Raw genomic sequence first — 24,804 nt, 5'->3', positions numbered from 1 at the left:
CTTGAACCTCACCCAACTTTTATATTTTACCACGGAGGACTTTGGGGCTCGTTGAAGGACAATCACACGACTCATATTGCCTAAAGCATTCCTCTACTTCCTTTATCTTGTCACATACAGCTTTTTATCATCATGTCGTCTAGCCACGCCTCGCTAGATGCAGCGTCCACCGATCGTAAAGCCCGCCTGGCTAAGCTCGCAGCTTTAAAGCGCAAACAACCTGAACAAGACGATACATTGCCAGATGCCGATGGTGATGCCAATGTCCAAGATCCCGAAGCCCAAGGTGGCTCAACGGACATAACCAATAAATATCTGTCTGGTCGTAACTACGACGCCGAGACTCGCGGGCCTAAATTAGGCTTTGAACAAGGCCCTCAAGAGGGCCAAGTGACCGTCGAAACACAAGCAGCTGAGATCGCGGAGGCTGTTAAACAACAAGCGCAAATGGACGAAGAAGCAGACCAACCTATCGATCTATTCAAGCTACAACCAAAGAAACCTAATTGGGATCTGCGCCGAGACCTCGATGAGAAACTCAAGACCCTCGATGTGAGAACTGAGAATGCGATTGCTCGATTGGTTAGACAACGGATAGAAGAGGCTCAGCGTGCGGCGAAGGAACGGGGTGATGGATCTAATGGTGACCAGCAAGGGCAGGAAGTTGGTATTGAGGGTGAAGCGTTGGTCAAGGGAATTCATTTGCGTGAGCAGGAGGAAAATAGGAATGAGGATTCGATTTGAAAATGATACCCTAAATTGCAGGACTATAGGTACCGGTCTACATCTTCTATTCTCATGATTTATATTCTTTTGTTCTATTCTTGTTTGGCATGTCTTGAGTACTATAGCCGAGTCAGTCTGCAAAACATGAAAAGCCGGCGTTTGGTAGGGTTTGCAGGTTTGCACACATAGGGATGTATGATTATGCTATTAATACAATTGTTTCAATTGAGAACAATTATTGAAACTGAAATGAGGCCATAAATGTTGACCAAAAAAGATAAACCTTGCGCCGTAGAAACAGAAAATGAAGAGACATGTCCCAATATCCTACCCCAAAGAACACCATTTTTTGCACCTCATATCTTACCTTCCAGCGTTCATAGACTGTGTTAACGCCAGACGCTTGCTAAATGGACTCAGACTCCGCTCACGAGGAGGAGGCGGCCGCCCACGGGGCTCTTGTCTAGAACGTCCTTCCTGCGTTTGAGCAGGAGGATTCTCTCGGTCTCGGTATGAACGCCGACCCGATCGATCTGGCTGAGTCTCTGGGGTCTTGGAGCGACGTTCCGTCTTAAAACGAGAGCCTTCTGCGCTTCGACTGCACCTAGCACGTCGTTGACCATGGCCTTCCGAGTCACGCTTTCGTCCACGCTGTTCCGGACTGCTTTCCCGGCGTCGTCGGCGGATGTTCCGATCTTCAGTCCACTCTCTGGATCTGGATCGGTGTCTTGCGCCTGATGAATAAGAAGATGCGGAATAGCTATCTGCTGAGTCGCTGTATCTTCTCTTTCGAGTTTTAGAGTGAGCCGGAGACACTGAGTTATCTTTATCGCCTCCGCGGCGTGTGCTTCGAGGCTTACGCGAACGTGAAGCAGATCGATTGGTAGATATAGTTGAGATGGAGTCGACGGAGTGTGTGGATACAGATCTTTCTCGCTTAGAGGATTGTTCGTATGCATCTTCTCCATCAATGTCTCTTTTTCGACCACGCTCCTCGTCCCGCTTTGCAAGTATATTGTCCGCAATGCCTTCGCTATGGTCTGTGTTAGCCTTGTTTTTTTCTTCGTTTTTTATAGTTTTTAATCGATGTCTTTGGAGCGACAGGTTTGCCCCATAAAGAAGGACGTACGACTGGAGCAGAGTGTTTGGATTTTCCGTTGAAAGCTTGGGCATCAGCTTTGGGTTAAACAGTTGTTGAGTGCGCGAAGGCCGCGGCTTATATGGACGTTCCTGCGCGGTGGCCTTGCATTCATAGCTGTAGTGCCGTGCATATGTAGTCAGTATATAAATGTATATATAATGGGTACACCAAGGTCACATATCTCGTTGCAAGCATTTCTGGCATTGCGTCGTCGGCGAGGCTTTACTAGGGCCTCGCATGCCCGGAGCATTTCGATATCGGTTCATAATGGCTGCAACAATCGTGGTCGACAGGACAAACGTATCCCAGATTGCCCTTTCAAGGATCACAGGCCTTGACCTTTCCCAATAGCAGATCACCCGACGAGGATGGTAAAATCCAGAATATAAAAGAGGGTCGACTTCGTTCCCCTCCGCGGCTGTTGCGAATGGGAAATTGTCGCGCGGCAAAGGCGGCCACGCGCGGCAAAATGGCCCACGAACCTTCGGGCGTTGAAGAAATCCAACTGCCAACGTTCTGTCTGTCCAGGAATCCATTTGCGCCTGATTATCTCCTGGGTTCGAGAGTCAACGTGGTTGGATTCTTCAAGTGTGCTGTGCACCTCTTTGTTTGTACTATCGGGTTCATATCCTCGTTCTATCTCAATTCAAAAAGGTTCATCGCCCAGACCATGAGCCAGCTTTGACATCGTGTAAGACCCGCTTCTTCCCCCGTATTTGCTTCATGATGAGACCTTCATCATTGTCATAGACCGGCTGTGGTCTTTGGCGTCTCATTTGGTCTCATTTCTGACAAAATATTTTTTTTACAGCTTTCCCTTATGGCGAAGGCCCTTGACCAGAGATATGTCTTTCTTTTCGAGCTTGTGTGAAGCGGGATACACCAGTGACTTTACTTCCATTCAATCAACCGTTTCTTTCTTGTGAACACGATCACGTATTGAATGATACGACGTCTCGGTTTTGATTTCGATTATCGTTGTAATATCAGTTCAAGAACTTGACGTCCCACCGGGTGTACATTGATATGGCAGCACCCAACACTACATCAGGCGGAGACACTCATTTCTCCTTTGCGAAAGTATGTGACTCTTTTTTTCCCTTCTTCTGCGGTTTATTCCGGCAGTACTCGTCTGCTAGACATGAAGCTAATCAAAATGCCTAATAGATTGCTGCTATGCCGGCTACCCTTGAATCTCAGTCGTCTGCGGCTCACGACGACAGCAATGATTCTCAACTTGCAATCGACCCCGCCGATATAGAAAATCACCATGCTGGTGTTCCTTTGCCCCACTCCAATCACCCACATTCCATAAAGCAGACGAGCTCCCTGAGTGACCCTTGCGTTGACGACCTCGGCCGAGCGGTCCAGGACATCGACATCACCCTACAAAATGATCGCCTCGGTTCTGGATCATCTCTGAATGGCCAAGAAAATGGCTTACTCAAACGAGAAGACTCATTTGATGACGATCGTACCCACCTCTCAAATTCTTCGACGAAGATGACGAACTTTGATTCAAAGAGCTTAGCATCTGTCACTACATTTGCCATGGATGAGAAGGATTCGGTTCGACCTGATGACAGTGCCAGTGTCCAGGCTATAGATGATGAGGAATCCCTTTCGGGGCCCGCATCAGGTGCACCCAACTCTGTAACAGGATCCGAGGCTGGAGGGCGTGGAATCCGAGATCAATTCCGCGATGGAAGTGCGTTGCGCCCTCGTGGTGTTCTGCCAGTGCCTGGACCTCTCTTTAATGGTGGCAGTCAGAGAGGTGCGGTGGCTGTTTTTCCCGATTCTGTTTCAAACAATTTCATTGCTCCCGCAAATCCTGGAAGCATACCAGACGGCTCAGGTGTGCAAGGTCTTCCCCAAGAGCCAGATGAGAAACTTTTGGAAGCCATGAAAACGCCTAAAGACCGACTTCTTATCCTACAACTCGAGGAGAAAATTACCAATTTCATCAAGGATTCCGAGTGAGTATCATCTCGAGCCATCAGCTCTTTGCTGAAAGTGCTGAGCCAGAGCTAATCTTCTATCATTCAGGGAACAATCTTTAGAACTGCCACCCTCAAACGCATTTGGCCGACTTCTTGCCCATAAACTTGGAGACTATTACCATCTGACACACTTTGTTGATAACAATGTGACGTCCGTTAGACTGCATCGTACCCCCTTCTGCAGAATGTGAGTTTTCTTTGGAGTATTTCATGATCATGTTAGTTGTACATAGTGCTAACTTCTACAGACCCACCCCTTTATCGGAACTACACGCTGCTACTAATAGCACCCCACCTCCAGCTCTTCCTGCCATGAAAATCATGCGCCGGACAGATGGGGAACGTCCTCCAGGGGAGGGTAGCACTGCGGCTAGCTCGTCTGTCCCATCGAAAGCTACTTCGGAAGCCGGTGATAGCGGTGTCGATGGTGACCGCGGCGATTCCTCCGGTGCCACTCCCGCTAAGGATCGATTGACACTGACTAGGGAAGAACGTGAAGCCAAATACCAAGAAGCTCGTGAAAGAATCTTCCGCGATTTTCCAGACAGCGCCAAATCGGATACTGGCGATTCGAATCCCAACATGTCGCGGTCAAGCTCTACCACTGGGCGCAAAAAGAATAACAAAATGCGGAATCCGAATGATGATGGATTTGAGGCCCGTTCTCAATTCAATGCTTACTATCCGGGAACACATTATAGCAATGGCTCAATTTCTTACAATGGTGCCATAAATGATGGGTATCCTCCCAATCCAGTTCCTTACCTAGTTGGACCTGGTGGGCAGCCACCCCCCGGTGGCTATGTGCCTGCGGGTCAGAACAGTACGATGCACCCGGGACAGATGGGCATGAACAACATGTCCCAATATCCGGTAGCCGTCTCACCGCAAATGGGGCCTAATAGCTCATGGCAAGGGGGGAACATACCGCAACAGCAAGCATACTCTGGATTTCCTTCTATGAATCCACCCGGAATGATGGGCCAACAATCTTCAAACAAGCCGTCGCCGACGATGAACAATTATACCATGCCGCAATCTCAGCACTATCAACAATCCGGCAATTGGAACAACGCTCCTTACTCTGGTAGCTATCAGCAATCTCCGCTGCAGCGCAATCAACCTCCCGTACATTGGCCAAATTATCCCCAACAGCAGTCGATGACGCCCAATATGCCTGCGAATCCTTACGCCCAGTTCCCGGGACAACATCTCAACAACGCCATGCAAAATCAAGCAGGTAGACCGGTGATTCCAGGTGGATATGAGCGATCTCATTTCAATCCTCAGACCCGTGCATTCATTCCTGGTGGGGCACCATTATCTCGACACGCAAGTCGAGGAGCACAGCCCATGCCATATAGTAATATGCAGCCAAACCTTCCAACCCAACCCCAGTGGAACGGATACTCAGACCCAATTCAGACCCGAGGCCAAGACCACTCGCCTGTCAACACTTCTCGCACAGCAAGCGTCAGCTCTCGAGATTCCATCGCAAAATGGGGTACCCCCTCACATCTCCCTCCCAAACCACCACCTTCAGAGGTTCCGTCTGAATTCGACCTGAAAGGCCGATCCGGCTCCTCGTATCAGAGCAATGGGATACCTAGTGTCCGCAATGGGCCTCTTGTCGTCTCTGGCGGAACTGGCGCCCCCAACCCGAATTAAGCATTTCCTGCATTCCTTCTCTTCGCGTTCTCTATGCATGGTGTCGGTGTGCGTGAGTACAGGCTGCTAGTAAAGGTAGTCATGATTTGCATGTCGGCTTATAGCTCGTACAGTTAGGAAAATACATGGCGATTGGACGTAAACTTGGACTTTGTAGTCTTGGCTTGTTGCATTTACCGTTGCTCACGCTGAAGATTGTGCAGCGTGCGTAGTCAATCCATAGTAAAAGTAGTGAAATAGTCGCCCTGAAATAGCACTAGTGATCCTTGTATAATTTCCAAATTACATGGGATGTACTTCAACCTTGAAGTACATGTAATTTTTTTTTTCTAGAAATGATTCGAACTTGGTGAGTGATTTCAGTGCCAGTTGGATAACATCTAAATTTATATATTGTTACCGCTATCTCCTTGACATCCATGTCAACTTAACCTTAAGGGTATTTTGAACTCAAACTAATCAATTAATTGTTTATATCTACTATTACAGTTCAAACTTAGAATCATCCACTATAAGAACACTTCTTAATACTGGTACCTCCCCTGTTTGGAAAGGTCGGGAAGGCCGTCGGGGTAGTATGAGTAGCTTTTTTTTTGGCGCAGTATGTAGTATATTATTGATGTAGTACTACTACATCACTTCATTGGAATGATCCTGACTATTATATTGTGCTGATAGTATTATAAAATTCTGTTCAATTCAGCCAACTCGAGGTTCTAGAAGTCCTGGAAGTCATCGGGCGTGTATCGATGCCAGATCGCGTACCGTTTCTGTAATTATTCTCCAGTACCTGCTGTAAACTAGTGTAGTATGTGTAGTATATCTGGACACTATCTAGTCGAGGAACTAGCAATTGATACACCGGGAATTGCCACTACAACCTGAATTAGACCACTTAAGACCACTTTCATCTTGAAAAGGTATCAAATACTTTATACTGTACATGAGCTATGTCACAAGAGCGCAGACGCAATAGAACAAATGCCAAAGCAAACTCCTATAGAAACAGGCAATAAAAGAAACAAATAGGCATCAACTAGCTGCAGAGAAATGCCCCAAAAGGAGCCGAGTAAGTACTCTCCGAACGAGACCAGTCAACGCAGTCAGTAGTAGAACTACTTCTTCAAAGACTCAACCTTCTCCGCCATAACAGCAGCCTGTTCCTCAGACCTCCGAGCCTCTTCCAACACAGACTTAGACTCAACCTCAACCTCTTGATCCTCAATAGATTGAACAATCTTAGCAGCCCCCTTCTTATCCCCAATCTGAAGTTTCCGAACAGCCTCCTCTAACGCCTCAATTCCACCCTTCCGGAATCGCGTCACTTTATCCATGTTCAACTTGGTCAGCTCGTTCACTTGACCGGTGCCATTTTCACGCTGGCGCAGGACTGTACGGGCTGTCATGGCGAATCGCATGTCCTTGGGTCCATCGACTAGTTCCAGGATGGCGGATGGGGCTTGATCGTGTGGTTTGCGCTCTGGGACGGCTCCCTTGTCGCCCTTTGGTACGGAGTAGTATTCGTATTTCTGTTTCGGCTCGATGCGGAGGACTCTGGTGTAGCCGCCTGGTCGGTCGGCGTAGCGTTCACGGAGGGGACCGAAGAGTTTGGGGATGATGGAGTGTGGTTTCTGAATGTGTTAGTTGAGTATTCCACAAAGTTGTGAGTTGTATGATGCGCCAATAGAAGGAATTGGGTGTTTATTGCTGTGTCCATTACGGGGAGGATCCTTTGCAATGGGATATCCAATGGATATACTCGAAATGACAGACGGAAGTGGGCTCACTCACATAGAAAATCTCCAAAGCTCGTCGCCGACTCGCTTCCGAATTCTTCTTGCCCAGTGTAATCAATTTATCTGCCAATCGCTGGGCCTCCTTGGCCTTGTGCCATGTTGTTGTGATGGATTCATTTTCGAACAGCGAAGTCACCAGATTACGCAGCAGGGCCTGACGATGTGATGACTTGCGGCCTAAATGCCGATATTTTCCTCCGCCGCCGGCCATTTTGGAGAAAGGGCGAGAGAGGAGAGAAAGTAAGAGGTGGAGGAGGAGAAGGGAGAAAGAGGGAGTTGAGATGAAAATCGCCCGCGAAGCAAAGCGGAAGTTCCCAAAAGATTCGAGTTTGGCGGCCAATCGGAGAGCTGCCACCGCCTTTGCCTTCCGCAGATTTCCAACTGCAACACTCGAGAAGAACTCGAGAAGAGACAGCTGAACACGAGATATTCTTGGAATGAAGCATACTATCATTTGATTTCCATTTCTACTATATCTCTGTTATATCTCGCTCCATCTCTACCAAACGCAATGGGATTCTTCACAGGATTCGTACGTGAACCACCCCCAGGCCTACTCAAGAAAGAAAACTAATAGTATCTGCGCAATAGATCAGTGGCTTTGCACTGACAACATCTGCCCTCTATATAACAGTTACCATTCATCGCATAAATCGTCTCGAACAACGGCGCGTCATTCGCGACCAAGTAGATCAAATAAACTGGCTCGCTTCGTCAATCGGCGCGTACGATCGTCGCAATCTCCCAGAAGAGACACCCCGTCGTTTGGAAGATCGATTTCCTAAGCAAAATGATCCAGTTACTATCAAGGAGGTGTTGAAACATCGATGGAATACGGAGGTTGAGAAGGTGGCCAGGAAAGCGCATGAGACTAGGTGGGAAGATGTGAGAGATGCGACGAGTGAAGGGTGGAAAGGTGTTATGCGGTTGGTGAAGAAGGAGTAGGATTTTGAATTGTGGGAGTTTGGTTGTATTCTCTTTGGCTGTGTCTTGATTGATTGGTTGAATCTTTCTCTACTCATTATGTATAGTATGGGTTTATTTTTGAGCACTGGAGTCTGGATACCCCGATCTTGTATGTTATTATTCTTATTATCTCATCAATCTTACACTGTTGATTAAAGAATTAGTTGCCTGTATTGACGACTATTATAGAGTTGTAGAAGCGTCCAGCGCCTTCATAGACAGTAGAGTAGAATAGCCTTCCACTCCATAGTCCACTCATTTAGCATTATTTGATGATGGCGCAGTCAAACTGTCCGAGTCACTCCAAATATCCTTGCTCTCTTGCTCTACCGTCCGCATAGCCTGGGAGACTTCTTCAAGTTTCGCAACAACATCCAACACTCCCTGATTCACCCGGTCAAAGTATCGATCATTCGCATCGCGTCTCTTCCGCGCGAGGATGATATCCTTTTCCGTCTCATCATCTAGCGTGCGATGCGAGACTCCATCCCTCCTCGGAGCTAAATCTCCAATTTCACTTCCAGAATCCTTCGTCGGACCGTCTGCTGATATTGACCCTGCTCGCTGTGTCGTACCTTTACTTTCCCCATCGCCAGTATTTGTATTGGTATTGCGACTGGAGTCGACCACCTCGTCATCGGCTTCACTTCTAGCCCAGGCTTGAGCGAGATTAAGCTGTTTTGTGCGTAGATCTTCGAGGGCTTCGGCGTGTTTTTCGCCGAAGACGTGTTCGCTTGTTACGGCGCTGAGTTCCACCTCGGAGAGGGCACTTTGCATTTCTTGCCAGATTGCGTCGGTTTTATCGACATCGTTTGTTGAGGATGGTCGGCGAGCTAGAAATGGTGATAGTAAGCTGCGATTTTCGCTTCTCTCGCCGGGGCTACGGGAGCGATTTAGAGGTGGTGGTTGACTGCCCGATGGTGTTGTAAGAGAGGTCGGGTTAGCGGGTGGAACTGCGAGAGAGACATTGGATGCATTATGTGAGGGCGGGCCTTGAAATAGAGATGGTGGTGGGAGCCGTTGAGAATTCGTTTGTTTCCTGGCCAGAGCCATTGTATGTTCCAGTTACGTAGTTGTAGTAGTACATATGTAGTTGTTACACATGAAGTACTTCCACGTTGGACTGTCTCCGCAATTGATCCTTCCTAATTTGGAAATGCCAAGATTGATAGGCTTATCATTTGATGACATAATAGTGGGGGCTGCAGCGATCCCGTGACTCGCTTAGGGCAAAAGCGCACAAAGTCACGGGAGACTCAGCCAAACCAAGCGAGTGCCCGGTGGATTTGCCCGAACCCTTCGACTTTTCGACTTCCATCGACCACAGCCCCTTCGGCGACAACACCCATTTTCCAGTCGGTACGTATACGATTGTGAATTAGAGCAGCTGTCTTTCGTGTTACATCGTTGTCTTTTGTTACTGTGTGTTTGTTTGGGAATTTCGATATCGCAACGATCAATGTGAAAGTCCCCTCGAAAAAGGACAGGAACCCGCACGCACAAAAATCAAGATCGAATCATACCACCCACAATTTATCACGACACAACGCACCACCACGACACAAACACACAAGCAGACTTTTCGCACTCGCATCGCACTCGCATTTGCGATATACGATTCCACAGACAACACACAGTCAACATAGACAAACGGACACAGCTCTAAAATCGAACCATATACTAACGCTCTGCACAGACGTCCGATATAATCCGCCATTATGGGTAAGGGACAGCCTCGTGGTCTTAACGCCGCTCGCAAGCTCCAGTCGCACCGTAAGGAGCAGAAGTGGGCCGACCTCAACTTCAAGAAGCGCCTCCTCGGTACCGCCTACAAGTCCTCCCCCTTCGGTGGTGCTTCCCACGCCAAGGGTATCGTCCTCGAGAAGGTCGGTGTTGAGGCTAAGCAGCCCAACTCCGCCATTCGCAAGTGTGTCAAGGTTCAGCTCATCAAGAACGGCAAGAAGGTCGCTGCTTTCGGTTCGTACCTCTAAACCCCCATGAGAACTTGAAATCAATCCGTCTATACATTCAGTCAAACTAATCCTTTCTATCTCTATTAGTCCCCAATGACGGTTGCCTGAACTTCATCGACGAGAACGACGAGGTCCTCCTGGCCGGTTTCGGTCGTAAGGGTAAGGCCAAGGGTGATATTCCCGGTGTCCGTTTCAAGGTCGTCAAGGTCTCCGGTGTCGGTCTCGCCGCTCTGTGGAAGGAGAAGAAGGAGAAGCCCCGTTCCTAAGGGATTTGCGCATGGCGTGCTATTTGCGATACAAAAAGCTGGAGCGTTTATGTGCCAGGGGGTAGAATGGTGCGGTACGGTGCGAGACGGTACGGTTACTGTGTCGTGCTGGGCCTGACTGGAAGCTCGTCCCTCGTCAGCGCCTGGATTTCATGAGAATTTTTTTTTGGGAATACACCCCCAGGGCGAGACTTTCAGTCGGGTTTGATGTGAATTAACCACGATTTGATACAATTCCAAAAATTTGGCGCTACGATCTTCATCTCTCTCTTATCGCCTTGACGCGTATGGTGGGACTGGTAATGTTCCCGGAGGCTCAGTATACACGGCAATAGTAGCATACGGACCCTCGTACCCCGATAAGTATTTTGGTAGTAGCAGTATTAGTCCAGTATAGACCAGATCGAGTGATGAATTATTGTAATAGTACCATCGAGGTACGCATCATCGAGCCTGTTCAGGTGGATCTTTGATGTCACCGGGTACAATGATACCAATTTGAACACTGCCAACGTTGGACCTTGGAGCAGGCTACGACCTACTCATTAGTATTCATACAAGTATATTCATGGGTTTGATATCCAGTTGTAATCAAGGTATGCCAACTTGAAAATATTATTGACTGGGGTTTAGACTTGAGCTTGAATACACGACATATATATCTTGCACTTCCGAGAGTCATCAAATTTCGTGAACCATTTCAAGACTTATACCTATGTGATGAGTCTACTGCGCAGTAGACTTATCATATTAGTAGTACCAACTAAATATCACCCATCATTGACAGGTGATGGCATGATCTTAAGCCATCGTGCTGATTGTAGTACAATATTGATAGTGTGCCCACTGGGCACAACTTGATTTCCAGTACAGACTCAGATTAACAGCTTCTCAGGACTACTTAAGTACGATAAGTACTAATAGGATTACTGGTATAAAATTTAATTGAGATAAAGTTCATTTTGATAATTTTGATGTATGCTATACTCAGACGACTGAGTCACTGCTTTTCCTTTCCTTTACCTCTATACCTCCGTACATAGAAACCCTATCATCAAGACTGACATAACAATCGTCACAATCATTCCTCGGGTATCATTTCCAAGTGAACTTTCTCCATGGATCGCTACAGGAATCTCCATTGAGACAGCCACGACCAATGAGCATGTCGTCACTAGAAGCTGATATCCTCCTTTCGGTAGTGGTCCGAGACGATCCTGTAGAGATATGAAGGGGCGTGCCCACCGCTGTCGAGATGTTAGTAAAGGGAGAGATAAAAAGAGAGTCGAAAGAGAGGATCGGACTTACAGGTTGGTAATGTAAAGATCGACCAATTCAGCGGGAACATAATCGTAAAGGGGATTCTGAACATCAATTTGTTCGACAAGGTCACCATCTTCATAAGGTAGGACCTTGCTAGCATCGCCGTATTCAATGAGAGAATCGAAATCAAACGGATACACCGGGCTCAGTTTGTAGACTCCACTAACCACCACAACGGGGGTTTGGTGGACCTTTGCAGCACGCGCGATGACACGGGTACCGGCAGCAGCGACAAGGCCGCCATTAGCGAGGACGGAGTGAGTTCCCAGAATGACCTTGTTGACTCGGGACATGAGGGCAAAGACAGCCGAATCCGGGATAAGAATCACAGTGATACCGTGCGCAATCAGTGGTTTCTTGAAGGATTCAAAGCTCAAGAGATCATCGTCATTGGGCAAATTTCCGCTAACGGTGTCATGTGTGACTTCGTGATTATTGGGGTATGATTCCGCGTGGATCACGGTGAACTTGCGCTTTGTCGCGGCGCGGAGTAGGAATTTTTGCACGGTTGTGGACGAAGTGTGGGTGAGGATAATCTCGTTGGAGTGAATGTGCTCTAGTGCATAAGTGGAGATTTGTTCATCGACTTGGCCCAATTCGTCGATAATCTCATTAATACCTTCCAACACTTCGGCGCGAAGATCCTTAGAAGGTCCGATGCCGGGGATAGGACCGGGCGATTGAGAGCCTGGTGTGCTGGGCAGTGAGGCCTCTGGTTCGGGGTGGGAGAGAAGACTGAACATGGAGGTTAGTGGAGGACGAGAAGAGCGCTCTGTACCCATTGCGAGTGAGTCTCGATCCAAAGGCATTGATGCATCTATTTGGCTGATTAGCGGCGGGGTTCTTTGTATAGCTGTATAGCAGGGTGGGATGAAGCGTAAGTAAAAGGCACTACACTCACCATCAAATGCGCGAGGAGTCTGAGGCTGACTCTCCGATTCACTCAAAGCAAATTCCGCTTCCCGATCACCCTCTGCTTCATCACGAATGAGTCCAAGGACTCGTCGCACAATATTCCCCACCACCATTTCGCGGGGCTGCGCGGCCATAAGCCGACGGCCCACGCTTTGCACTCGCTCAATGAGTTTTGCAGATTCGGATGTCCGACATAAAGAGACGACGCCGCGGAGGAGATGTGCGGTTGCAGTGGCGCATGATCTTGAATGGCAGATTTGTCGGCGTTTCAGTAGTCTATTGAGTCATTAGTCACAGGTTCAAAAAGTGGCATAGCTTGCTCGGAAGGCATGCAGAGATAATTTCGCAAGGTTTCCCCAACGATTCACTCACGAAATAAGGTTCTCAATTGAGGTATCAATCGGATTTGACTTGAGTGACTTGAGAAAAGACGAAAGGCCTGGCGTCAAGGCCTGTGATGTCGACGGCATGTCGAATGAGTCGAATGATGAGGAACTGTACATTGTTAGATCGGCATTCACTGGTACCTTAAAAGACAAAACAGATCAGATGCAACCAGCAGACTCACCTTTTAAATGCCCTCTATTCTTCTCTATTTCTTTGGTGAACTGCTCTTTGTGAAGTTGTAAAAGAAACACAAAAAGTGGGCGAATCCGCCTTGCTTTTCTGCCGTTTCGACTTGTCCGCTTCCCCACACTCTCTTCCCTTCCTCTTCTTCTCTTCCTTTCTTCTTTTCTCTGCTTTGTTTCTATTCTCTACTCCTTTAGACTTGTGCTCGATTTATTATTTGTTCTTTGCTTCTTCATTTCTTGACGAAAAAACCCCCGTCCGATCTTCCTCTGCAGTCAAAATCACGGGGAGTCGCGAAACTACTTCCGAGGCTCGGGTGTGACTGGCGCGCATCGACGACTCGTTTCATTCGACTTGCTGCATTAGCCGCTCTCTCTTCTTTCTTCTCTGTCTCTCCCCCATCCTCTTTAGAGAAAAAGCTTGAACGACATTCCGGATTAACTTGGCTCATGGCCTACCTCTAAGGATTGCCGATATCTTCACGATCACCACCCATTTTTTAGACCTTAGCCCTAGTCTCCTCTCGTGGTGGGCCGTGTGGTGGAAGATGAACTCGTTGAATATCCTATCCTCGCGAGTCATCGGCCAATCTTCCAACTCAACACGTCCACGGTCACAATCTCAAGGTGAGAAAGGGCGTGAAACATTACGAGGTGACTTGGGGAAGTCTCGATCTTATAGTAGCGACGACTTCCGGTCGAGTGTTTCCTTCAACCCGAGCTACGACGGTATCGCATCAGCTGACGACCGAGACGACGAGGACGATGATGACGACAATCACCATTCATACGATGAGAAATCTACGCTGCTGCAGGGGGCTCAGAAAGATGGTACGATGGTAACTAAGAGATATACTTGGCGATTAATCACCCACCGAATCTTTGATGCGATCACGGAAACGATAAACTTCATTCTATCTACGCTCGCCGCACCGGGCATCTATTTAGCTCAATGTTTCCGATCCGATGATGGGCGCTATTCGCTTTTAACTCCAGTGAGAAAGATTTGGCGTACCTCGTCTGCCGACTCGAGGATCCGGTCGGATAAAGGGGCCTCATCTCGGGTAGAAGCTCGGCGACGCAGTGGCTCCACTCGCAAGTTGAAACCCCAAACATCACGAGATTCTATATTGTCGACTACTTCGGAATCAGATACGGATAAGCGAAATATCAAGGGTCTTACAACGGCGAAATCTCAACATAGAAGGAACTCGAGCAGGACTCCGAGCGTCGATACCGAGCCTTTCCCCGATTCCAATCTAGACGAAAAGGATACACCGCGCCGGTCAATACGTATCAAGTTGCATAACGAGGAAGTTTCTAAAAGACAGCGACAACGTCGAACCCAAAGTGCTGATCTTGGCCATCCAATGCCCGAGGGCGTGACTCGCGTCCAAGGAGCTGATAGCTTGAAATCTCCCACCTCTTCATCTGTTCATCGCATCACCAAATACCCACATTCATCCCCAATCCCCCGCGACCTCTTCTCCCTTCGCGACTACCTTCTTATACTGCTGCACCGCGCAATGCCCGGCTCCCCCAGAAAACTTTGGTATTGGATCTCGACGAAACTCTCATCCACTCACTCGCCAAAGGCGGCCGTATGTCTAGTGGACATATGGTCGAGGTCAAACTTTCAATGCCCATGACAACAGCCTTGACACCGGGTGGACCGCAGACTACTCTCGGACCTCAACACCCGATTCTTTACTATGTTCATAAGCGGCCCCACTGCGACGAATTCTTGCGCAAGGTTTCTAAGTGGTATAAATTGGTCATATTCACGGCTAGTGTCCAAGAATATGCCGATCCCGTCATCGACTGGCTCGAGCAGGAACGAAAATACTTCCAAGCCCGTTATTATCGACAGCACTGTACCTTTCGCCAGGGCGCTTATATCAAAGATCTTAGCTCTGTCGAACCTGATCTGAGTAAGGTCATGATCTTGGATAATAGTCCCATGAGCTACATTTTCCATGAGGGTATGCATCGGCTGTAGCCTTGTTCCATGTCACTCTTCTCACGACTAACACCCTTTTAGACAATGCTGTTCCAATTGAGGGCTGGATCAATGATCCCACGGATAATGGTCTGCTGCATCTAATTCCGACTTTTGAGGCTCTACAATATGTCACCGACGTCCGGGCATTGCTGGCGTTGCGTCGCGGGGAAGGCGAGACATGATTTGTCCATTTGTTCCCTTCAACATTGTAACTATGAAGTGTGTGTAGGTGCAAACGGAGTTTTCTTCGGTGCTTTTCATTTCCTTTTCATTTCTCTTCTTTTCACCCCCCCCTCTCTTCCTTGTGAGCTATTCTAGAAGCGAATGTTCATTTTTGTGGTTGATATCCGAGAGTTTCCATTGTCATGGGTTATGGTGGACATAAGGACGATGGATGATGAATGAGGGTATAACAGTTTATCCACAATGACATCCTTGTCTTGTTTGGTGATGGATTGGAGAGCGTACATAATTGTCTTTAATAATAAATATTAGGGTTGTCAGGATCGACGCGAAGTACTGCGTGTGCATTAATCCTACTGGCATTGTTGAGGAGTCCACTGTGTACAATACGATGGGACGAGGCTAGTTCTATTGCTAGTGCATTTAGCTACTTATATACTCGTAACTTGGAAACTTGAATTGATGAATCGACACGAGACCGGAGATGATTAAATTATATTCCTCAACAACCTGCTAGAACGTTATATCAAGATCTCGGATCCGCATCAAGTGAAAATACTAGACAAAGACTCATTTTGATGGTATCGTTCAAGAGGTCAATTTCCTGTTTACATAGGACTTTATATGATGATTACCTGGGAACTTGGACGAAGAACTAATTTAGATTATCGTATTTGGTGCTGAAATGGTCATCCCTTGGGGGGAACCTGAATTCCTTTCTTTTGCGTTTGTGTGTCATCATTCAAAGTGTAAAACTGAGAATTTTTTTTCGGCGGAGAGGGATGCGTTTTTCTTGAGTTTCTTCTGAAGGGAGTTTTGGGAGTTCAATTGTTTGTTTGGTACTACATAGCATAGGTCTGCTTCAAAGATCGTAGACATGTAGTTGTTTCGAGTCGCCGAGCACGTTCCTAACAATGCTAATGATTATAGACAGGATTATGTATTGTGTAAAGCGTACAAATGTTTGCATAATGATGTTATTTGTAAGATTTATCTGAGGATGGCAGGTCGAGCTGCATACACAGATTATCTCGACTGGCTTCGGCTTATTCGTCAAGTTAAACCCTTTTCGATAAGGCCTAGCGAGTTTTTATCTCAAGAGATTGAGATATACCATCACTTCATAAGTATGATGGTAAATGTAATTTGATGTTCCGCATCTCTTATATCCGATATTTGAATTGGGTCGACAAAGTTCAAGCATGGGAGCTTGCTGATAGAGTACCTGAACCCCCCCCCCCAAGACCTCTCAAACTGAGGCCTCGATGCGATAGAAATAGACTCACGACTTCGGCCGCAGCGCATATGATTTAACCGGGAGAAGTTTGAACTGTTTCGGAAACCCAGTCTGTATCTCCGACTTGATCACATCCATACCAGCAGCCTCGAAGATATGTTTGAACTTCGCATCCGTACGCGTAACGCTACTATCAACCTCATCATACATATCTTGTCCCTGAGGATCCGTCGATAAATTCTCCTTCACAATAACCAATCCATTCTCCGTAAGAGAAGAGCGACATCGAACAATGTATTCAATCAATTGTGCATCCGTAAGATGACCCACACACCACTGCGTCCAAATAAGATCATATTTCTTCTCCGGATACCATTTCTCAAGACCAACGGTGTATATATCTCCAACTACCCCGTTTAACTTGAGTTGACTCTGGGATAGTGTGTCTGTGAATTTCTGTACTGGTTCCACGGCATCAACTACCTCACAGACATGACATAGAAATCCCTCTGTGACTCGACCGACGCCCGCTCCACAGTCTACGCCCAATTTGAATTTTCCGCTTTGTGGGACGGCTGGGAGTAAACGGCGGACTTTTGTGAGGAAATTTTTTGATCCTTGGAGTTCGATTCTTGTATACCATGGATATGTACCGAGCATGCCCAGCATATTACTGGTTGTGCTGGGTAAACTGCTCCAGTAGTTGATTGAGGCTTCATGATTGATTTTGGAGTCGACGGGTACTGATTCTGCTACCTCTGCAGTAGGGGCTTGAGGTTTGTCTGCATTTGATGACATTTTTTTTCCAAGTTCAATGTTTGAAGAAGAATGATGAAGTTGTTGGTTTGTGAAATTTTGGTTGGATATTGACACGTGATGTGGGGAAGTATTCTTATCGCTTATCAATTCTCAGTAGGAGGTTGCCGTGTTTATCATTCATCAGCAGCTATTTAATTCTCGAAATTTTTGAATTGGCACACTATCAAAGTTTCTGAGGATAAAAGATGAAGCGCATGATTCGGAAACTCTCTCGAGCCTTTGAACGAAAAGACGACGGGTCACTTGAAGTTGAAGGCAATAAAGTGAGTGGCCTGGTGAAACAAGTTTACCTCTATAAAATAGTTTCAATTGATGAAAGTTCACTAGGTGGGAGATACAACGGAAAATCGCGAAGTGGGATTAAAGCTATTATATGGCGGAGATCAAGCTATAGTTGAGTATGGTGATTATCCGAGGCAATGTCTACCGTTTCTTCAACTAACATGATCTGATAGTATAATTGCAGTCCATGGGTTGAATGGACATCGAGAAAAATCATGGACTGCATCAAATGGGGTGAACTGGGTAAGGAGCATTCTGCCAGAGGATTTGCCAAATTCGAGAATCTTTACCTGGGGCTATAATACGCCAGCCAGCAACGTGGCCTTTGGCGTGCCGGTATTTCAGACTGTCTCAGAGAGGCTAGTCGACGATTTAAATGATATGAGAGAAGCCACCGCGTTAGGCTTGAGAGATTAAAGTATAAGGGAGCTCTAAGTACTAACTCCTTCTGTAGACATTCTCACGTCCTATTATCTTCATTGCACATAGCCAAGGTGGCACTGTAGTGAAAAGTGTATGCAGTACGCACATACTGATACTTGAACGTGATACTAAGATACGTTAAATAGGCAATATTATACTCGAAGACAGGGAAAAACAACGGAAATGCTGCTGCTGCTGCGAGTTCTCAAGATATCGCGCACTCGACGCATGGAACTATCTTCATGGGAACCCCCGAACTCGACTCACGACTTGCAGGATTGAAAAGTTACATAAGATTGATCGAAAATTCACAATCAGAGAAGAATCAGGAATTCAAGGAGGCGCAGTGGATGGTGTCCATTCTTGAAGAGTATTCCTCCATTTCTGATCGGCCCAAGAATTGTTTCGCATATGAAAGAAGTCCGTCGCAGACTTCCGATGAAGGAGTCCAGGTGATACATTCAAGATCTTTTCATATATGCACGTCAAAGTATGGCTCACCACTGACTTCTCTTTTCACTGCAAATATAGACAGCCTCATTCCAACGTCTTTCACCGCACATACTTCTTGATAGCACGCACGAGGAGATGATCAAATACAAGTCATCGACAGATGATGCTTATGTGAAGGTTAGGAATGTTTTGTTAGATATGGCCCAGGATATAGAACGATGATGCGCAAGCCCAGTTATTGACACATATTAATATCCATATTGATCTCATTTCATCCATTGAGATGGTCAAGATCGTTCCAAGTGGAGAGTATTCAAGTATTCACGCGGCCCCGCGTTGCCCCTCATGCTTTGAAATCAACCTCGTATACTTCCAGGTTTGTACGGAGACTACCTTAAGGTTTAATATGACGCACAGTTAAATATAACTTCTTGATAGATTACAAATAGTTAGACGAGGATGATCTATAAAGGGACTTCGAGCAACAATCCCTAGTATATCTCAACAACTATCTTAATATCACAATGGAACCTCTGGCTACCCAGAACGTCCTTATCAATGGAAATCGAATTGCCTATGGCATATTCGGCAATGGAAAGCCTGTCATTCTACTTCATGGAACTCCCTTTTCATCACTAGTATGGCATAGAATTGTGCCCAATCTTATTCAAGCTGGCTACAAAGTTCATCTTTTTGATCTCCTGGGATACGGGTTATCGGAACGTCCTTGGAATCAATCAATCGACACTTCTCCAACCGCCCAAGTACCAATACTAGAAGGTCTTCTCTCTTTCTGGGATCTCGATAAAGTACATCTAGTTGCTCACGACTTTGGAGGTGCGGTCGCACAGAGATTTGGTATTCATTCGCCTGAGCGTATCAAGTCTTTGACTCTTCTCGATACGGTTTCATTTGATAGTTATCCATCACCGCGAACAAAGCAACTCATGCAAAACGGTCTTGAGAATATGATCACGGCTTCGGATGCGAGCCATCGAGCGCATTTCAAGGAATGGATCTTGTCGGGCGTATATGAGAAAGAGAAGTTCACTAGTAGTGGTGATCTTGACACTTTCCTGGAGTATATTTCTGGCCCGATTGGACAGTCTAGTTATTTTCAGCATCAGATTCGACATTATGATCCAAAGCATACGATGGAGATTGCTGATCAGCTTCCGACTCTGGGTCAAGTGCCTGTTCATATTATTTGGGGGGCGAATGATGCTTGGCAAGTTGTTGATTGGGCGCATAAGTTGCACAGAGCTATTCCTGGTTCGAAACTTGATATTGTGGAGGGTGCAGGGCATTTCTCGCAGCATGATAAGCCGGAGGAGATTTCTAAACTCATTATTGATTTTCTCGACGAGAATTAGGTTGATTGTGATCAGAGATCTACTTGTGAATACTATGAGCTACAGGGATCGGAGAGCTGAATTTAAGTACACCGAGTAGAATCTTTGAGTTGAACACTAGGAGGCAGATACTCCTACCAGTATGTGATTTTCTTCGGTAATACTAGCAGTCATCTAGTAGAATGCTTTATTGACCCTGCGATTGTTTTATCCAATCTCACTTTTACATCCGTTGAGGATACGATGCTCAACATAACGGAAACTAAGCAAAAGCTTCGCATTTTAAAACAGACCCCAACGAATGACATTTCTCGCACTTAGTGCACCTTTTTAAAACAATCACGGATATAGTAAGATGATGCGCAGCCTTGGCTTCCTTTTGTGGCCCCAGTAGATTATTACACTATGTGGGCCACAAATTCACCCGAATCCATACCTCCGCACGTTCTGATTGGTTTGATTATTGATCATTGGTGAACTCGGGCTAATTATTACAGCCCCGAATGTGTGCGAATCGCGCAAATTGGCCGGATTGACACAAGGGCATGAATCTTTATTGGAGAATGTTTGAATATCATCGTGATTAGGGGGTAGCCGTGTCCGTCCCTTTAGATCTTCGCGTGTATCCATTCAGGGCTATAAATACGTTTCCTGCCCTTGTCTAAACTGTAGAAAAACATTCTTCCATCATGTCATCCAAAGGTATGAAGGTTATCATAGCGGGAGGAAGCATTGCCGGGCTTTCTCTGGCTTTGATACTAGAGAAAAATGGAATTGATTTCCTAGTGCTCGAGGCGTATAAAGATGTCGCACCTCAGGTTGGAGCAAGTATCGGCGTTTTGCCGAATGGATTACGAATCCTTGATCAATTGGATTGCTTCGAAGAAGTCGTTGCACAGGCAGAGTATCCGGTCGAGAAAGTATATTTTCGTGATTCAAGTGGGAAGCCATTTTGGTCCTTTGAAGATTTCAATGAAAAATTGATGGAAAGGTTTGTAACTTCATGAGATGAAATTGATGAATGTTATCTAACTTTGCAAAGACATGGCTATCCCTGTGTGTTTTTTGATAGACGCATGTTGATTCAAATCTTATATGATAAGATTCAACAGAAAGACAAAATCTTGACTTCTGAGAGGGTTGTTTCTGTGAACACCCATCCGACTTATGTAACTGTCTCTACGAATTCGGGCAAAACTATCGAAGGGACGATTGTAGTTGGCGCGGATGGTGTTCATTCAGCCGTTCGTCAGCAAATGTGGGAGAATGCGAAAAAGATGGATCCCACATGGATTGATCCCAAAGAGAAAGATGGTGAAGATTATTGCTGCTATTCCTTTCCAAGACTTAGGCTAATCAATGCTTAGCACTCCCGGCGACGTACGCATGCATCTTCGGCATATCCAAAGGAGGACCGGGTGTTGAGAAAGGGACGTTGAACTCTGTCTTTAACGAGCATTTTTCTTATCTTATTCCAAGTGGTCCCGCAGACAGAACGTACTGGTTCCTAGTAGCCAACATGGGAAAAACGCTTTATGGCTCTGAGATTCCTCGTTTCACAAAGGAAGACGAGGAAAAACTTGTCAAAGAACACTGGGACGATCATATCACTCCATCATTAAAATTCTCGGATTTATACAAGCACAAAATTAGCTCTGTCTACACGCCTTTGCCGGAATACGTTTACAAGAAGTGGTATTTCCAGAGAATCATGACTATTGGTGATGCAGCACATAAGGTATGTATATCAAACTTTTTAAGACCGAAACCTCAATCTAATGATCTTAATCTAGTTCGAGCCTTTGACTGGACAAGGAGGCAATAATGCACTCGAGACTTCAGCTGCTCTTGCAAATCATCTGGTTGCATCATTGAAGGCTAATACATCGGGTAATTTATCAACAGCAGAGATTATGTCTGTTTTCGAGAAAACGCAGAAACAACGTGAAGATCGAACTTGGGGTCTCGTTAAGCAATCGCATAATCGACAGCGCTTGGAATGCATGGAAACTCCATTTTTGAACTTCATCGCGAAATGCGTCTTGCCATATATCCCGAAAAGCGTTTTGGTAGATCGATGGGTCGATACTTATTCTGCGGCCGCTTCCTTGAAAATGATCCCTACGCCTGAAAGGGGAAATACCATTCCTTTCTTTGATCAGCTGATTAGACAACCAGCTGCTCGTGCAAAAATCAGCTATCTTCTGTACGTGGTATTTGCTGTCTTGGCGGTGGTGGCATCCTGGTTACTTTCTGGGGCTTTAAGGACAAATGGTACACTGGCTCTTGTCCGTGAAGCAATCGTCAATGGCCAGATTGACAGTTTGAATGGAGATTTGCGTCGATATTATACGGGCATATCGTCCATCGACAAAATTCTCGTCATCCTTGTGACAATATTCCTACCGGCAATTTCCAGCAATCGACAGGAACAGCCATTGCAGCTTCTCTATTTCTTAGCATCAATGCTGCCACTCATTGCCATCTTTACCATCGAGGGATATCGACAAAAGAACAAGTGGAGTTTAATTGCGAGGTAAGTGCTTCGTTTGTCTAGACTAAAAAAGTCTGCGACTGGCTGACTCTGACCTATTAGTCCTGGTATTTGGGGTATCATGTATCAACTGCGTGGTATAGGATTCATCGCGCCGCTTTATTTCGCTGCCAGTCTCTTTGTCTCGCGCAAATCATCATTCTTTGTACTTCCCGGTAGAGAGGTACCCGCGGGGAAATTCATCATGCCAGCGCTGATCCTTGGGTACATGGTTCCCACTGCTCTACTCTTTTTCCCATTCAAAGACTCTGGCATCCATCAGAGAATCATTGCGGCTTGGCAACCAGCCCCTGTGCTGGTTTCAGCATTCACCTATTTACTCGCAAAGATGACGAAGAAATTGGATGGGCATAGCCAATCGACTCTAGAAGGCGACATATTTCACTTGCGTACCATTTATCAGGTGACTGGGGTAATCGCAGCCTGCATGCATCTTGCTGTGATGATTGGATGCCTCATTTCGCCTGATATCTCACTAACAGAGCTATTCATCCCTGGAGACTCTTTCGCTCAGGTTGAAACGTTGGCGGATGGCGTTTTCATTTTCTTCCAGAATGATTTCCTCCTCGTTACCGCAGCCAGCTTGATCTGGAGCTTGGTGAATGTCGCTGATATTTATCGATCGGGTCTCTCTAATGTTCATTGGCAGCTTGCACTCGGGTATATGCTTGCTGGGTTTGTCACCATTGGACCTGGAGCCACCACTGCGGCGTTGTGGTATTGGCGTGAAGAGGCGATGAGCCGGAGGAAAACGGTCGAATAATCAAACGAGTGTTGGTTTGGTCTGGGGGTTGCATTTGACCACATGGTGACTATTTGAAGCTTGCCTTCGAACAAGCCTTATGTGATGGTTTGTAAATTTGCTACTGGTAAGGGCTGGGCGCTATGGGATATTAAAGCCTCGACATCGCGTCTGCGGAATGCAGCAGCGCATCCAATGCAAATGCAAAGTCGACTGAGTTCTACCGTAGTGTTAGTGATAAAGACCCGAGTTTTTTTTTTTTAAAAAAAAAAAAAATTTGACACATACCGGAAATAATAAAATCTTCGTCGATGAAAATGGCTGGAGCCACGTCATCCTGCTGATCAAGAGGTAGTGGGTGTCCGAAGATAGAGTACTTCGTATTTGTCTTCGCGATATCCAATAGCATAGGTGTCTGACTCGACTGACTTGACTGCAACAAGATATTCCGACTCGTCAAGTATCCTTCTACATCATGAATATCAAACCATTCCTCGTCAGAGGGGACTTCCTTGATTCCATTCGTTGTTTGGAATGGGAGTAGATTCTGCAATCCAGATGTAATTATAGACATCCGTTTGACAGAAAAATGTGATCCAGCACCCCCAAGACTGATGAAAGGGAAACGGAAATCTTGAATAGGATTGCAGGGAACAGCAGCTAGAACTCGTTTGAAATACGAAGCGACTTCTGCTCTCGGTGTATCTTGCAGCACGAGTCCGAATTCATGCCACATTTCACGATCTGAGACGGCTTCATTTGTAAGATAGCGATGGCCACTTTCAGCGCAGGCCTTGAACAGACGCTGTGTGAATGGAGTCGTTGCGTATGAAATCGGTTTATCGTGAGAATCTGTGACAGCGAGAGGATTGCCAAAAGAGCTCTCACAGGGCGTTTGGCGCGCCTTTGGAATCAGCGGGTGAGATGTTTGAAGAAATGATGTCCAGAATGGAGAATCGGATTGCCTCGAAATAGATGGTGGCGGACAGGCTGCCTTGACTAGGTCTGAAGAGGGCTGAACAAGCAATCGCTGCATTTTGTCATTAAAATTTGTATTTTCCTCGGGTCTCTTAGGGTGATATCCTATGCTGGATCTTTCAGCTCGTCGGAGTTGTTGGATTATCTCCTTTTCGAGAATATCTACCGCCTCTGGAAGCTTTGGAAGCGGTAGAGCTGCGTTTGACCTGACTTCGTGGAATGAATGCATGATCTGAGAGAGATGGCCGATTGCATCCTCCAATTGACCATTTCTCTCCTGGAGAGAGATAAAAAGATCTTTTTGACGTGATCTATAGGCTCTTTGGGCATCACGGATTTGTTTCCTTCGGCCCTGTGGCATATCGTCAGCAGTCAGGAGAATTAAAGAGGGACCATAGTGCCTACTGAATCGACTGTGCCAGAAGAGGGTTTGCAT

The 24,804-nt window shown here is 46.4% G+C and overlaps 13 protein-coding genes across 13 annotated transcripts; 7 read left to right on the top strand and 6 right to left on the bottom strand.

Annotated features, from left to right (window-relative positions):
* Window positions 1–132: 132 nt before the first annotated feature.
* Window positions 133–744, top strand: N7469_006728 (CCDC12/cwf18 family protein; the record flags this gene model as incomplete). Its single annotated transcript, XM_056645646.1, has 1 exon — window positions 133–744. One exon carries the CDS (start codon window positions 133–135, stop codon window positions 742–744), a length of 612 nt encoding a protein of 203 aa, XP_056499087.1.
* Window positions 745–1,089: 345 nt separating this feature from the next.
* On the bottom strand, window positions 1,090–2,133 carry N7469_006727 (zinc finger CCHC-type containing 10; the record flags this gene model as incomplete). Its single annotated transcript, XM_056645645.1, has 3 exons — window positions 1,090–1,759; window positions 1,856–1,981; window positions 2,045–2,133. 3 exons carry the CDS (start codon window positions 2,131–2,133, stop codon window positions 1,090–1,092), a joined length of 885 nt encoding a protein of 294 aa, XP_056499086.1.
* Window positions 2,134–2,893: 760 nt separating this feature from the next.
* N7469_006726 (putative R3H domain protein) lies at window positions 2,894–5,535 on the top strand (the record flags this gene model as incomplete). Its single annotated transcript, XM_056645644.1, has 4 exons — window positions 2,894–2,947; window positions 3,035–3,843; window positions 3,914–4,054; window positions 4,116–5,535. 4 exons carry the CDS (start codon window positions 2,894–2,896, stop codon window positions 5,533–5,535), a joined length of 2,424 nt encoding a protein of 807 aa, XP_056499085.1.
* A 1,115-nt stretch (window positions 5,536–6,650) lies between these two features.
* On the bottom strand, window positions 6,651–7,542 carry N7469_006725 (mitochondrial 54S ribosomal protein bL17m; the record flags this gene model as incomplete). The annotated part of the gene is made up of 2 exons (XM_056645643.1): window positions 6,651–7,166; window positions 7,327–7,542. 2 exons carry the CDS (start codon window positions 7,540–7,542, stop codon window positions 6,651–6,653), a joined length of 732 nt encoding a protein of 243 aa, XP_056499084.1.
* A 300-nt stretch (window positions 7,543–7,842) lies between these two features.
* N7469_006724 (MICOS complex subunit Mic12 family protein) lies at window positions 7,843–8,276 on the top strand (the record flags this gene model as incomplete). Its single annotated transcript, XM_056645642.1, has 2 exons — window positions 7,843–7,863; window positions 7,923–8,276. The coding sequence occupies 2 exons, from the start codon at window positions 7,843–7,845 to the stop codon at window positions 8,274–8,276; spliced, it is 375 nt and encodes a 124-aa protein (XP_056499083.1).
* Window positions 8,277–8,552: 276 nt separating this feature from the next.
* N7469_006723 (uncharacterized protein) lies at window positions 8,553–9,350 on the bottom strand (the record flags this gene model as incomplete). Its single annotated transcript, XM_056645641.1, has 1 exon — window positions 8,553–9,350. One exon carries the CDS (start codon window positions 9,348–9,350, stop codon window positions 8,553–8,555), a length of 798 nt encoding a protein of 265 aa, XP_056499082.1.
* Window positions 9,351–9,570: 220 nt separating this feature from the next.
* On the top strand, window positions 9,571–10,536 carry rps23 (40S ribosomal protein uS12; the record flags this gene model as incomplete). Its single annotated transcript, XM_056645640.1, has 3 exons — window positions 9,571–9,656; window positions 9,994–10,274; window positions 10,358–10,536. The coding sequence occupies exons 2-3, from the start codon at window positions 10,016–10,018 to the stop codon at window positions 10,534–10,536; spliced, it is 438 nt and encodes a 145-aa protein (XP_056499081.1). The 5' UTR covers window positions 9,571–9,656; window positions 9,994–10,015.
* Window positions 10,537–11,710: 1,174 nt separating this feature from the next.
* N7469_006721 (translation initiation factor eIF2B subunit beta) lies at window positions 11,711–13,244 on the bottom strand (the record flags this gene model as incomplete). The annotated part of the gene is made up of 4 exons (XM_056645639.1): window positions 11,711–11,783; window positions 11,845–12,676; window positions 12,761–13,050; window positions 13,147–13,244. 4 exons carry the CDS (start codon window positions 13,242–13,244, stop codon window positions 11,711–11,713), a joined length of 1,293 nt encoding a protein of 430 aa, XP_056499080.1.
* A 647-nt stretch (window positions 13,245–13,891) lies between these two features.
* Window positions 13,892–15,527, top strand: nemA (Nem1-Spo7 phosphatase catalytic subunit NEM1; the record flags this gene model as incomplete). The annotated part of the gene is made up of 3 exons (XM_056645638.1): window positions 13,892–14,944; window positions 14,971–15,325; window positions 15,385–15,527. The coding sequence occupies 3 exons, from the start codon at window positions 13,892–13,894 to the stop codon at window positions 15,525–15,527; spliced, it is 1,551 nt and encodes a 516-aa protein (XP_056499079.1).
* Window positions 15,528–16,810: 1,283 nt separating this feature from the next.
* N7469_006719 (N-terminal protein methyltransferase) lies at window positions 16,811–17,563 on the bottom strand (the record flags this gene model as incomplete). The annotated part of the gene is made up of 1 exon (XM_056645637.1): window positions 16,811–17,563. The coding sequence occupies one exon, from the start codon at window positions 17,561–17,563 to the stop codon at window positions 16,811–16,813; it is 753 nt and encodes a 250-aa protein (XP_056499078.1).
* A 1,703-nt stretch (window positions 17,564–19,266) lies between these two features.
* On the top strand, window positions 19,267–20,115 carry N7469_006718 (alpha/beta fold hydrolase; the record flags this gene model as incomplete). The annotated part of the gene is made up of 1 exon (XM_056645636.1): window positions 19,267–20,115. One exon carries the CDS (start codon window positions 19,267–19,269, stop codon window positions 20,113–20,115), a length of 849 nt encoding a protein of 282 aa, XP_056499077.1.
* A 668-nt stretch (window positions 20,116–20,783) lies between these two features.
* Window positions 20,784–23,411, top strand: N7469_006717 (FAD-dependent oxidoreductase; the record flags this gene model as incomplete). Its single annotated transcript, XM_056645635.1, has 5 exons — window positions 20,784–21,085; window positions 21,137–21,408; window positions 21,462–21,832; window positions 21,888–22,630; window positions 22,691–23,411. 5 exons carry the CDS (start codon window positions 20,784–20,786, stop codon window positions 23,409–23,411), a joined length of 2,409 nt encoding a protein of 802 aa, XP_056499076.1.
* A 77-nt stretch (window positions 23,412–23,488) lies between these two features.
* Window positions 23,489–24,804, bottom strand: N7469_006716 (bZIP transcription factor; the record flags this gene model as incomplete). Its single annotated transcript, XM_056645634.1, has 2 exons — window positions 23,489–23,610; window positions 23,679–24,804. The coding sequence occupies 2 exons, from the start codon at window positions 24,802–24,804 to the stop codon at window positions 23,489–23,491; spliced, it is 1,248 nt and encodes a 415-aa protein (XP_056499075.1).

Source organism: Penicillium citrinum (genome assembly GCF_028827155.1).
Source record: "Penicillium citrinum strain IBT 23319 chromosome Unknown utg000006l:1.0-3011923.0:1.0-3012962.0, whole genome shotgun sequence".
Lineage (NCBI taxonomy): Eukaryota > Fungi > Ascomycota > Eurotiomycetes > Eurotiales > Aspergillaceae > Penicillium > Penicillium citrinum.
This window is presented reverse-complemented; position numbering and strand designations above follow the sequence as displayed.